The sequence below is a fragment of the Pempheris klunzingeri genome, chromosome 8 (assembly GCF_042242105.1).
Source record: "Pempheris klunzingeri isolate RE-2024b chromosome 8, fPemKlu1.hap1, whole genome shotgun sequence".
Classification (NCBI taxonomy): Eukaryota; Metazoa; Chordata; class Actinopteri; order Acropomatiformes; family Pempheridae; genus Pempheris; species Pempheris klunzingeri.
In genome coordinates this window covers 5,281,135-5,294,698 of record NC_092019.1, presented here as the reverse complement: position 1 = coordinate 5,294,698, position 13,564 = coordinate 5,281,135, and the positions used below count along the sequence as shown (strand labels likewise).

The 13,564-nt window shown below is 40.9% G+C and overlaps 1 protein-coding gene across 1 annotated transcript in view; it reads right to left on the bottom strand.

Annotated features, from left to right (window-relative positions):
- LOC139205776 (intermembrane lipid transfer protein VPS13B-like) overlaps window positions 1-13,564 on the bottom strand; it is a 309,322-nt gene that overhangs the window by 251,816 nt on the left and 43,942 nt on the right. Inside the window, exons 12-16 of the mRNA XM_070836087.1 lie at window positions 13,435-13,522; window positions 11,016-11,201; window positions 8,514-8,683; window positions 7,698-7,892; window positions 3,854-3,978 (exon numbers count right to left, since the gene is read on the bottom strand). Of these exons, the coding sequence (XP_070692188.1) occupies window positions 3,854-3,978; window positions 7,698-7,892; window positions 8,514-8,683; window positions 11,016-11,201; window positions 13,435-13,522 (764 nt within the window). The remainder of the gene's footprint in view (window positions 1-3,853; window positions 3,979-7,697; window positions 7,893-8,513; window positions 8,684-11,015; window positions 11,202-13,434; window positions 13,523-13,564) is intronic.

The window sequence follows — 13,564 nt, the reverse complement described above, 5'->3', positions numbered from 1 at the left end:
GATGAACTTGTGTGTCACTCAGCGTTCACCTTCAGGAGAGGAACGTTCCGTCTGACCGCATGTCTATCACCAACTTACAGTGAGCACATGTAATCTTGATTACATTTGTGAGGAAAACAATTCTACATTAGAGACTCATGGCTCAAACACACTGAGAATAAAGTCCAGTGACTTTTGTGACCATTCTATTTCTTTTAACCATTGTCTCTACTTCTCTGTCAAACCTGCTCATCATCATTCTTTCAGGAGCAAACTGTCAGGTTGTGTTAATTAGATCTTGACGGTAGTGACACACAGGTCAGGAAGGAAGACAGCCGTACCTCCCACTTAGATAGATAGGATCAAATATGAGCCACTTCAGGTCTGAAATGGCAGGTTCAGAGCTCATAACCCTGCACAATACAACAAGTCCCATTATCATCTAGAGGAAAGAGACTGACAGTGAAACAAACAGGCGACTGTTAGAGAAGGCCAGGAGTGCTCCTCACCTCTCCAAGTGTCGGAAACACTTTAAATTGGGGATGAGAACGAGATGAAGTGGAAATAATCCTGTTAAGGGCAGTAGAAGCATCTGGGGTATTACATGTTCACCTATTCTGAGGTATGATCTCAACACCATCACATAGACTAACATCTATTGAAATCACACTAAGATAAGGACTCCAGGTGCATACTGTTACTGAACATGTACATGCTGTATTCCATCAAAGGCTGCGTACAACAAAGAATAACAGAGCACTTTCTTAACGTGTCAGGGAGACTCTGCGAGAGGTTGTCAGTGTTATTTCTAAGGGCTGGTCCAGGCTGAAAGAAAAGCCATGGGAGGGCACTGATCTGGAAGGCTCTCTAGAGATGAGAAACATATAGTGATTGTCAGAAAGAAAAATAACATCCATTTGACATCTGAATCCACTATTTGAGGCAGGCAGGGCAGAAAAGAGAGAGAGTGGGGGGGGGCTAAAGATCAAACAAGCGGCTAGCAGTCTCTTATTGGGAGCAGAGAGCACAGGGAGTCAGGTTCTGTCTACAGACATGCACCGCTCAGAGTGAGGGCCTTGTGGTTCCCTTTGTGGCCCGCTAACCACTGTACAGTAGATACAATGTTTGCCTGGAGAAGAAGTCAGGAAAAGTCAAAACCATCTGCAGCTCTTTGACATGTTTAAATCTAAACTAATGGGGGGAAATCGATTCCCAAGCTAATGCTCTCGCACAGGTTTCCTGCTTTAACAGGCACTTTGACTGCAAGGTGTGAGAGAAAGGGCACAGGGTGTGTGTGTGTGTGTGTGTGTTTGCATCAAGGCCGCTCCAGATGATGATTACTGAACACAGGGTGATGGAGTGAATTATTTTTCCAACACATTTCTGTATTTCAAAGACTGGAAGATCATTTATTGCTCTATCGACCAGACGTGCTAGAAAGTTGTTTTAGAGCGCTGAAGCGTCTCGTTCTTTTGCTACAGAGTCCTATTTTATGCACAACAACTAAAGTACAAGGAGACACAGGTTTGAAGTTAAAAAAGTTCATTACATCATTTTCAGTGAGAAGTAAAGCCAAACCCCATGACACTACACACAGGTCCGTACATGCTACTGTGAGAAACTTCATCCCCTAAAATGTTTTTTCTTTGTCTCTGCCTCTCTTTCTTCCATCCTCCCCTGGATCCATCTTCCCTCATGCCTCTTCCCTGCAATGCCTCTGCCCTCTCTACGCCCACCTTCTTGTCTATTCTCCATCTTTTTTTTTTGCCCCCTTTCACTTCTCTCCATTCTGTCTTGAATTAGCTGTCTTCAATCTCCACCATATTGTAGCTCCTCTCTCCTTTTCCATTTCTCCTTTTTCCTCTTCCATTCTCAAAAAGAGAATGGGAGAGATTACTTTTGATGGCTTCAACATTTAAAGACTTCATATTCATTTCTTGTCCATCTTGTTCAAATCTTCCATTTGTCCAACTGCTCCACCTCTCCGTCCTCTCCTTTCCCTTCTTGTCCTCTCTTCAACTCCTAACCTTTCTTCACCTCTCTAGGGGACATCCCCAATGACTCATCCTCTGTCTGGTACAAGGACAGGGATATAGCAATACGTTTTCTCATCTCCTTAGACAGCGTTGTCTTATTTTCCTATCCTTGTATTTCAAACCATCTGAGAAATTGTTTCAGTTGTTACCCGATGACTCTGTTTTTCTGTTTTCCCCACTGACCGCTGAAGAAGTGGCTCATCCATCACTTTAAATACCCTCTGATGCACTGCCCGCAAAAGGCTGAAATCCTCTTCATAAAGTACAATGCATGAGCCTGACAGCACACACACACACACACACACACACACACACACACAGTATAAAGATATCCAAGTATGCATAGAAGCAATCCCAAGCACAGATACACAAAGGGAGGTGCACACACAAACCTTTCCGAAAACAAAAAATAAACGTTGGATGTATGTTTGCCTTCTTCATTTTGGTTTGCATCTTTACTGAGTAAATTAAGGGGTGATTGTCACCTGTAATACCGTTAACAGGTAGCCTGGGAACCAGACAGATCTGCGAGCTCATGTTTTATTTTCTCTGGCACGTGTCTGGTCCCCTTCTAATTCAGGCAGATTTCCAGTCAACCTGGCCCAAGTCAGGCCAGTCACAACTGCTCATTCAGTATGGGGTGGGTTTGATACAATGACTGTACAGAGGAACACCGCTGAGGCATTTTCATAAAAAACAAAGATGGCTACCGCTGATGTGGAATGCTCCAAACAGGATTTGGTTACATTTTGGTCATGTTGCTCTGATTAGTTGTCGGTCTATCTTATTGTGTCCAGAGGCATTTTGGTCTGCACCCATTGATAACAACCCTTGTAAATTGAAAAGTAACTGAGAGGTTGAAGAACTATTCACATTTGAAAATTGGTTTGGCATTGTCAGGCTAATCCACAGGTGCTTGTATGTGTTGACTGTAATCATCTTGTGCCGCCAGTTATTTTTTTTGTACATCATATCCGGATATAACAAAATAGGTACAGTACTCCTACATTGATTTCTGCACACCAGACTTAGAAGCTACTGAACATTTGTAATGCACAGTGAAATCTTTTTCGAAAGCCTTCTCAGGATGTGTCCAGAGCTCAGTGATGTTGGGAAGTATTTACTTGACCCAAACAACCAGAAACAATTTAGTCAGGAAGATCAAAACAATCATGTCCGTCGTACCAACAGGATTATTAAACTGTGCTGGCTGCATTCATGCAACCGAACAATATCACTTGAGTGATTAGCATGAAGAACACGCAGAGTAAACCAGTTAAGACCAGCAGTAATGACAGACTTGCAGAAGGACAAAACATTTTGAGACACTAATTTGACACTTAGACACATTGGTGTTGGGATTAAAACAGTCTTTCAAGAGTCAATCAAACATGAAGCAAGTAGGAACCAAAACAGATGAAAATTTCAGACAGAGCAAAACATAAATAAAGTAAGTGTAAAATGATTGTAGAGTAGGGTTGGGCTTTGTTTCACGCTTGTTACTTCAATCCCAATCATTTTAAAAAAGGGAAAATATTCAATGTTGAAGCCTACAAACAATTTGAGGAAGCAGTGACAGAGAAAGCTAAGTTATGCTATCCATTTACGTTTAAAGCTCCGGTAGATAATGTATTTTAGATTTTGTTACATTCGTTGAAATTCTCTTTACATTCTGACGTCAATCATTAAATCCAGTATCTGTGGCTCTCGCAGATAGGGCTCTATAATATATGGCTTTAAACTCAATTGCAGTTATTGATTGGGTACATCAAGGGGAACTCAAGCTGCCTCTGTGCTCATTCAAATTTTCAACCTCAATGCAAATGCTACAAACTCACCAGTATGCAGGCATCTGGATTAGCTTCCCATAGAGTGCAGTGCTGAAGGAAGGGATGATGGGGATGAGAGGCAGGAAACCCCCCGTATTGTCCTGGCATGTCAAGCCTGCCTGGAACTCAAACACCTGGAAATAAAGACAGAAAGAAAGAAAGAGAAAGAGAGTGTGAGAGAGGTGGTGTGAGGGAGAGAGAGGAAGGGGAGGACAGGGGAGAAAAAAAACATGGAAAGAGACATGGAAATTCAGTAACGTATAGATCCAGCCATTTACTCCATCCAGAGAAAAAAAACAAACATGTCAGCTCTCATTGGGTTCACACAGCCTCTGACAAAGAAAACACAGAAGCAGACAGACTCTATCCGGCTTCGGCAGATCTGTCACAGCCCAAATCTGTCCTCTTACAGAGGCAGAAGACAAAACCATCTTAGCATCCTTCTGGACTGTACAAATAGCTGTCAGTATCTTACAGTCTGGGAGGAACTCTTGTGTTGAACATTCACATACAATTAATGCGCATTAGACAACTACAGACAGCTGCAAGTTTCCTCCTGTAATAGTTTTTCAAGGGATAATTGATTACATGGCAGAGGTGACGTGACCACTGCACTGTGATTTACGAGGATACACATAACTGAGTCTTGAACACTGGCTAAAAAGCGGGTAGATCGTGCAGCTCATAATAAATAACTCGGAACAATGAGAAAGTAAAGAAAAAGGGGGCAACAAAAACATTACTGATGAGCTGTGTTAATTACTATAAGAGTTAGAACATCAAGGAAGTAAGTAACACTTATGCCTGCACATAAACAACACAGTTATAAACAAACCATAAGGATCCGATTGATCTGGTTCAGATCATGCCAAGACTCCAACATCACTGTCTAGTAACATTTAAGTATTTTTCCAAGAAGAGTTTTATGCTCACTGACCTCAATGTGGTATTTTTTAGGGACAACGTGTCTCATAATCGCGTTCTAATTATCTAAGCTCCTTGCAGCCACATTGCTAGACACATAACGTGCTGCAACCTCAATGTTTACATACTGTTAATAGTGAGAATGGTGGATGGAGTCCTGTTTAATATTGGAGGTAGTGGATAATGGCTGAGCCCAGCTGTCCCACATGCAGCTGCTGTATATGCACAGAGCAGGATTCATTCAATTCCTGCAAGTGAAGTTCAACCAAATGACTTTGCTGTGCAGATGGCCCAGAGCGGACAGACAAAACTTTGGACAAAACCAAAATGATAATTCATTTTACATTTATATTACACACCAGAGTAGTATATCGAGAGGAACTGTATGATTGCCAGATAGAGATGTAGACATAATAAAAATCCCACTTTGAAATGCAAGCTTAGGGCCATATAGCCACAGACTGATTCGCTGCAGCTTCCTCTGGGAGACTAGATTTCAAATGCCGTTCCTCCATTCAGCAGCCCCAAGCAACTGGTTATCCAAAGAGCCGAAGTTTTCAATTATGATTCGTCTATTTACTTCTGTGGCCTCCTTGTTGAGCAAATAGGCTGACTTTGAGTTCTTGTCTACAACCATGGAAAAGTGAGACAATGGCTAACCGCTACCCTCAAGACAGACACCTTAGCTCTGACAGCCAGTGTCAATAAAACACAGATTAAGATAAGCTTTAGTTTAGACCCATTTCAAATCACTTCCTGAAGTGGGTGAATTGCGGCCAGAATGACCTCCACCCTGTCAAGATTCCACTGCCAAAATCCAGAGGTAGAGTTAGTACCTTAGCAGATGCAGATGCTGATTGGCTGATTGGTCAGAATGATCCTTGGCCACTGACCAGCTGACTGTTAACCCTGCAGTGACCCTGTGATAAGGACTACCAGCATGATGTCGAGCAAACATCCTGCCTTTAAAAAAAACAAAACACCCAGGCCATACCCCAGATTACTCCAGGTCTGTTATCCAGGTCTGTATTCCTAAAAGGTGGATTAGCCTCCATAGTTCTATATGTACTCTATGGGAGCTCCAGATCCTCACATAAATTACAAAGAAGGAGCTTAAAACCTCTTTATTGCTAGTAAATGTATAAACTGATTTGAAAAACAAAGTGGGAGACAAAAATGTATCTCACTGTTGATACTGTGGCCACCAGATATGACTTTACTTTCACCTGTATTTAAAGGAATAATGAACCAAATAGTGAGTACTTATACTACCAAGACACATTCAGAAGAATGATTTACAAATATTTTGCTATGAACACATATGTTATTTGTAGAGCATTACTTCACATTATATATACATTATCATAGAGCTTTTCAACCTTTCAATCTTAAGTAAGTGACCTAACAAAATAAATGGCATGAGCATGCATAAATATCTATTTTCACAGCTGTCTATGCTCTGAGATATATCGTGATTTTCTAATTCTAATAGCACAAACTTTGCATACTCAATAGTTACTTATAAAATGGACCTTATCAGGTTAGGCAATCAGGTTAAAGAATGTTTTCCAAGGAACCAAAAGGTTTTGTCTTAGGCCCCAGCTTGATGTTATTGGCAAGTGAAACTATAATTTAAAATTATTAAATTGTCAAGTTATCAAATGTATCTTTTGAGCTTTAAACCACCAGTCAAGGCTTTAAAATCAACGAAGTAACAGCTGCACAAAATGAGCCTGTAGCAGGACAGAGTTGGACTGGTGCTCATCAGAAGCTCAGTGCTGAGATTTTTATGACCAGGTGAAAAGGGGTCATCAAGGTCATTAAAAGGGTCATTAAGGTTATTTCAGAGTGGAGTTAAGACTGTGGTCCTGTGGTTGACCTACTGACTTTGGGTTATAGTGTGTGGAAACTGAACTCTGAATTAGTAGTATGTGTATTTTGTTTCAACTTGAAACATGAAAGATTAATGTAAAATGAAATAAATACAATAGAGAAAGATACAATATGAGTGGTGTATGGGTTTTGTATCGTGCATTATAAAATAACTGCACTACCGTACCAATTAACACTTTAACTAAAAGAACAAAATCAGCAAACACAAAACAAACCTGAGATGTCCAGGTTTGAACTGCGATCTAGTTTGCCTGATTTTCTGACTGATTTACTGGCAAATGACATTAGTTTGGTTTAGTACATTGCAGGCTAGATAATTAAGAAGATCCGACTGAGCATTTTGAATAAGCTACTTCAGAAAACAAGGAAATACACCAGAGGCAGCAACTTTGGTGATTGTGCAGTAAGAATTAAAAAGTCCACTGAAAGTGCTGCTTATTCCGCATAAACCAGACAGACATTTATGGGGTTAATGAATGAACAAATGAATGAATTACCCATATTTACATTGCACTTTTTAGAGCAGAGGCATCGCTAACACGCATTGCAAACACACACTAAAACAGTAAATGTTGTCATATTAGGGAAATGTAGGTTATACCTAATTTTACAGTTTAACAAGTACTAAAATGCTTTTGCATTTTTTGCCAATGACCAATTATGCAAACTGATGTCAGATGCCCCAAATCATGTTTTAAAAATAAAATATGATGTAATGGAATTTCCTGTAGCAATACATACAATTACATAAATATGTTTTTCCACAAACTTATCAAAATATGCTATAATTATGAACAGTGTATGTAATGATGGAGCAGTGGCATTAGAATGTACCAGGGGCCCCCAAAATTGGATGGCATGCCCTCAAACCCCCCTAGCAGGCAGCATTTTCCCACAGGCTGGCTACTCCGTATCGCTGTGGAAAGCCCCGGTATTAAATGCAGAGGAATCAGTTGTTGATTGCTGTATGTTCTTTTTTTGTTTCATGTATACAGAAAAGACGGCTGGGATTTGATAGGAATAATGTTGAGCTCACCTTGAGGTAGAAGTGTGCATAGCAGTGATGCAGCAGGTTGTCAGAGGGCTGGCTGAGGCTGCTGACAGTGCTGACCAGCTCTGGAGCATACATGGGCACTGAGTGTTCAATATTAACCCTTTCCACTTGGAACTGCACAGAAGGTAGAGGGCGCACCGGCTGAAACACTGGAATATTGACCGGCCCTGGTGCAGTCTGGGAGATTGAAGATATATAGAGAGGAGAAGGATTATATGTGAGAAGACATATTGCAGATATCTCTAGGCAGATTCTCTCTGACAAATAATGGCTGAATTTGATGTTTTAATTGTGTATTTTTACTATGGACCTCCTGTAGAGTCAAGAAATAGGAATTATATTACACGATATAATATAATTACAAACTAAAATAGCTGTATAATACAATGAAGTCTTGTTTTTCCCCTCACTACAAGAATACAGAATGTACTTATGCTTTTTGAGATATTTATAAAAAAAACATTTGTTCTCCTCAATTAATATCTTGGCAATCACTTTTCCAAAACCCAAGCTGCCTTTCAATTTGCTGCCTCTTCATATAGGAGCTTCAGTGTCAGTAGATGCAGTGTACATTGAACAGTTGACATGCATTGCATTTATAGACTTCACAGTCACCAAGTGTCTCACCATCTTGTGTGGATATCATTGTTTTTTCCTACTGCTCTGCATGCTAGATTTACACACCTTAATTTTATGTAATGACTCATAACATATTAATGACACCTAAAAAAACGAGGATCTCAAGGAAGACAAGGATAGAAGGATGCTTGTAGAACAACGTTGGTCTGTGTGCACTACCTTGTATCCCATGATGACGGGCATTAGTGTGTGAAGGAGGTTGAACTCTGCCATGGAGACGGTGACTGAGACTTGGAGCAGTGTGAGACACGTGAGTCTGGTTGGGATGAATTCCTCTAAGTTTGAGATCTCTTCTGGAGTAGCTGGACCATGGTTCTCCTCAACCATTTCTACAAAGACAATGACACAACAGGAAGAAACATGTTAGCTTTGGAACAAATACCGTAACATATTACAGAGGTACAGTGTGTAAGATTAACCATATTATTACAAGACAAAAACAACCGATTTTCCTTTGTACTTTAGAAGTGAATCTAACCACGAGTATGTGACCTGTGGTACATTATTTGAAATAAACTAATGGAGTGGGAAAGGCCGAGGACATTTGGATTTGAGGACCACAGATTGTTTTACAGAGAAAGAGGTTCTCTGTAAAGCACACCGACCTCTTTAAGTGGGCGCCCCTCCTCTATGCCTGCAGGCATTAAAACAATAAAAAAGTATTTTCCAACAAAAACCACCACCTCATACACTAAATAAAATAAACATCACTATAAAAGTATTGGCATCTCCAAGCAATATTCATTATAGTGACTGTTTCCCAGTAGCTTTGTTTTTGAACTATCTCATAAAACCACTCATTCAATCAATAACCAGAAATTTCCGGAGAGGCAGAAAATGAAGTGAACCAAGTCAACACGGAACAGAGGCTAGCAAGGTCAGCGCTTACCAAAGTAAGGAGTGACCACAGCACTGAACCACTAAACCGTGTCCGGGGCCTGAGGTGGACCAAAACCTGAGCCCTTTGTTACTGAACAGCCTTGGCTCTGGTCCCAGGACACGGGCTTGTTTCAGTTCAGTAAAGGTTCTGTTGGGCCCCATTCCCAGCTTCAAGGTGGGCTCAGAACCTGATCCCAAAGCTGTTTTGCTCTTTGGCCTACTGCCGCAGCCCGCATCAGGTTCATCTGGCACTGCCATGTCCAATTTAATCACATGCCAGGACTCAAGTGAATATCCACAGACAACATTCAGATGACGCACAGCATGCAGCTCATGTTGTACACAGAGTCATGATTACAAACACGAAAACACTTTTTATTCATGACACACAGAAAATGGAAAAATATGATAAAAACAACAGACAAACATCAAACACTGGCATAAGTTACAACTGTCATTCCCCTCAACAGGACCAACTCTGAAAGTCTTGTTAATTTGTTCCTTCTATTGTTCTTAGGCAATAAAAGCATTCACATCAATGAACACAATGTGAGTAATTTGCAAGTTGGAACCGTCTGCTCTGAATGGGAGAGGATCTTATAAAATACACAGACACCAGTCGTTTTGACCTCCATTTACAGCTAGTTTTGGGGAGGAAAGTGATTCTTCTTTGAGCTCTTGGCAAAGATTCTATGAAGAGGAGATAAGAATAAGAGGACAGGATGAGTACAAGTATAGAGCAGCTGTCACCTGTCATCATTTGCAGACCAGACAAAACCAAGTCCTAAAGACAGTTAGCACTAAGATCACCTGTCCTTTCAAACTTAGATGATATGGATGCATACTTTGTCAGTAAAGCTACCAAAACTTCTGTTAAATATTCCTTTCTCAAGTCAAGAACTACTCATATATTAACTTACATGTTTCTGATTAAAAAGAAAAGTTATAGCAGTAAAGCTGTGCTGAAATACATGGGTTTTAATCTTTTAACTATATTCTAAAACTAATATTTAATACTTTAAGTGTTTCTTTTGTATCAGTAAGAGTACATCACTAGTAGATCTGAAGAACTAGATTAAACAATAATGTAACTAAATTACAGCATATCAAAGAAGAGGAGAGGAGAGTTAAGAAAATAAGTGAGGCGTGTGTTATTTTATCACTCCATCAGTTATAGATACCTTGGTGAAAAATGTTTCCTCTTTTATCTACTCTCAATTTCTCAATCCCCCTTGGGGGTCTAACTATACTGACCCTTTTCCAGAAAATGGCAGAGAGTGAAGACACATATAGAAACAGGAAAGAACACACTGACCTAACCAGCTTGAGTCAAAAGCTCTATAGTAATTACCCCATCATCTATTATCTATCGCAGATGCTGAAACAACCGAAACCTACGGATGTTATCGTTTCACAAAAATGAGAGTTATTGCTACAGATATTACACACAGGCACACATTCCATGTTCTTTCACAACATCCCAGGGATGAGCTCATCAATAGCTGTGCAGGGATGATCACTAACAAAGGTGTTTGGCTTATCCTCCCTCATGTGGTCCAAAAGGTCACTACTTTCATGTACAGCTGTGTGTTGAAAGATGGGTTGTGCAAGGAAATAACAATGTGATGAGGATACTGTACAGTACAAACTGTTGCAGTTTCTGATCATCGGCAAAACAGAACAGAGTAGAATAGAACAGAAAAGAGTTGAAGACAAGAGAAGTGAAGAGACAGCGATGAGACTAGTGTAAAGTTAGTAGAGTGAAAGCAGGAGATGTCTGACCTTGCTGTGGTTTGCAGTAAGGTTCATACTCGTGGTCCATGGCACATGTGACCATCTTGAGGATGCGGTGGACGGCGCTGCTGTGCAGCCTGATGTTCAGAGGTCCCACCACCAGCTTCTTGAAGGATGTCTCTTGAACAACAGGTACTACCTCCTCCGTATTCGCCACCGAGAAGTCCTGAGAGCCTAAGAACAGAAACAGACATGCATAACATACTTAAAATACATACAGTGTTGTGTGTGTGTGTATTACAGACTTGAGGCTTCTTCTGTCAGTCAGTATGTAATAATATTAAGTCAAACTTGAAAAGTGCAAGTAGACACATTAGCTTCTGTATTTAATGTACAGCGCTGTGCCTTTTTGACATACATATTTAGGGCAGCAACATTTTTTCACAAATTATTACAAGTATAGAATCTCCTCATCTGTTGGGATAAAGCACAACAAAGATTGCAGCGGTGTAATGCAGCAGCAGGGAGCAGCTCACGGAGCCATGAGCCACTGGAATGATGAATATTCCAAATGTCCACTTCTCTCACACAGCTGTCCCTTCATTCATCGCAGGCCCCTGTTCCAGAGGTCCACTTAAAAGACTCAGCTCCCCGGCAATAAAAAGGGAGAAATTAAAAATAAAAGAAGGGGCTGGATGAATGGCAGAGAGGGAGGAAGAGGACAAAGGGTCATAACTTTCTTCATTCCCATTACATTCCACCACTGCATGGAGCATTCTTACAGCTCAGAGTCAACACTATGAATTTCACTTTTTAGCTGAAAGGACTAGAGGGGTTGGGGTGTACCGTGCACTGAATTCTGTAGATTTATAAAGGGCAATGGGCAATGCCACTTCCCCTTCCCTTCTTCTGTGACATTTGGCTGCAATGGCTTATGCCTAATATCAACCATATGGCTGCAGTTAGAACAGTCAGTGGAATCATGAGGAGGCTAAAATTAACTGGGATTTAGACAATTTAAAAATGTCTCAATTTCCCATGGATGAAAAAAAGCATTTAATCTGTAGTGTTACCCTAATGTGAAGTCAATGGTGACCTGGGTTGGTTAGTATTTCGGTTGACTCAGAGTTTATGTCAGTCCCATGGCAATGGAAACTAATTTGTTTGGTTGACACTGGATCTGGTCCGCGTCCGAGAAGAAGAGGAGAAACACTGACAGAAGAGAAGCATTCCAATTGGCACGGGTAACCACAGCCATCCCGCAGGAAAGAAGAGTGACACTTATCCTGCTGACAGAAATGACTTTGACAGCTCAGGATGACAGTATCAATGTTTTTTTTAATTTAGATTTTATCTGTAGCTGACAGCAGGAGGAAACAATAGAGTAGTCAGAAAGAGGCAGAGGCAGAGGGAAATAAAATGAAAGAGAAAAAGAGGGAGGCAACTGCCTTGGTGACATTAGACTAATAGATCAAATTATCTATTCAAGTCACTGAATTGGTTCAAACAGATTTTTGTTTCTTGTGTCAGTTAAAAAGGCAACTGTGCACTATATCATCAGAGCTTTCTGCCAAATGTAATTGTCACTGTAACTGGTTTCCACTCGGTGAAGCATGAGCACCTCACAGCACATTTGCACTAGATTCAGTGACACACAGGCCATAAAGCTATCATATTATACTTTTGCCATTAGGCATACTAAGGGGCTGCACTTTATCTACATTTATCGTCTTGTTTTTTTCCCAGTAAGTGCTGAGCGCGTCAGAGATGTTTTTTTAATCTTCTTGTGAATGTCAGTCATCATTGTCATTCTTGTACAGAGAACACCTTTCCAGCAGCACTGAAATAAAATGCTCAACAATCACACACTGAGACAATCAAAGCACTGAGACGTTTGTGGGCCAAATATAACATTTCACATTGAAGGCAGAATGTTTTATCTCTTAATGGGAACGTCAGATCTTCTAGACTTGAATAAACATTCTTGAGTGCTGCAGCTGAGGAATGAGAAATCCTGCCCGTCTTAAGGCTTCTGCCAGGAAGAGTGACACCTAATTAGGCAAGAGGAGTCTATTCACTTTCTCAAGAGCTTACAGGTAAAGAGACAGGGGGAAACAATGTTTCAACAAGCAGCGGGGAGAAAGAAACTCAAATACGTGTCAGCGCAGACTAAACACTTCTGACAGTTGCCCTCCAGGTAAGTTTGGGGTGAGAGCGAGGACAGGAAGGGTCAAGGACCAGGTGGCTGCGACTCAAACAAGACAAGTTCTTTCTTCAAGTTTCTAGGAGGCTTGTTTGACAGGGAGGAGAGAAGAGAAGAAAGAGGAAAAGAGATGGAAAGACAGAGTAGGAGGAAGAAAGAGACCGTGGCAGAGAAAGGGAGAACATGACGGATATAAAGACAGAGAGAGAAGAGGTGGCAAGGTGAGCAAACAAGCTCAGGGAGGAGGAATGGATTAGACAATACCTTTGCCGCTGCTGTTCTCCATTGTGTAGAGATAATCCATGTAGAAAGCACCAAAGCGCTGCATGCCCGCTATCTCCGTGTAGGTCTCCTGTCAAACAAAAGTAGAGTAAGGTAAACAAGGCAGCAAGGG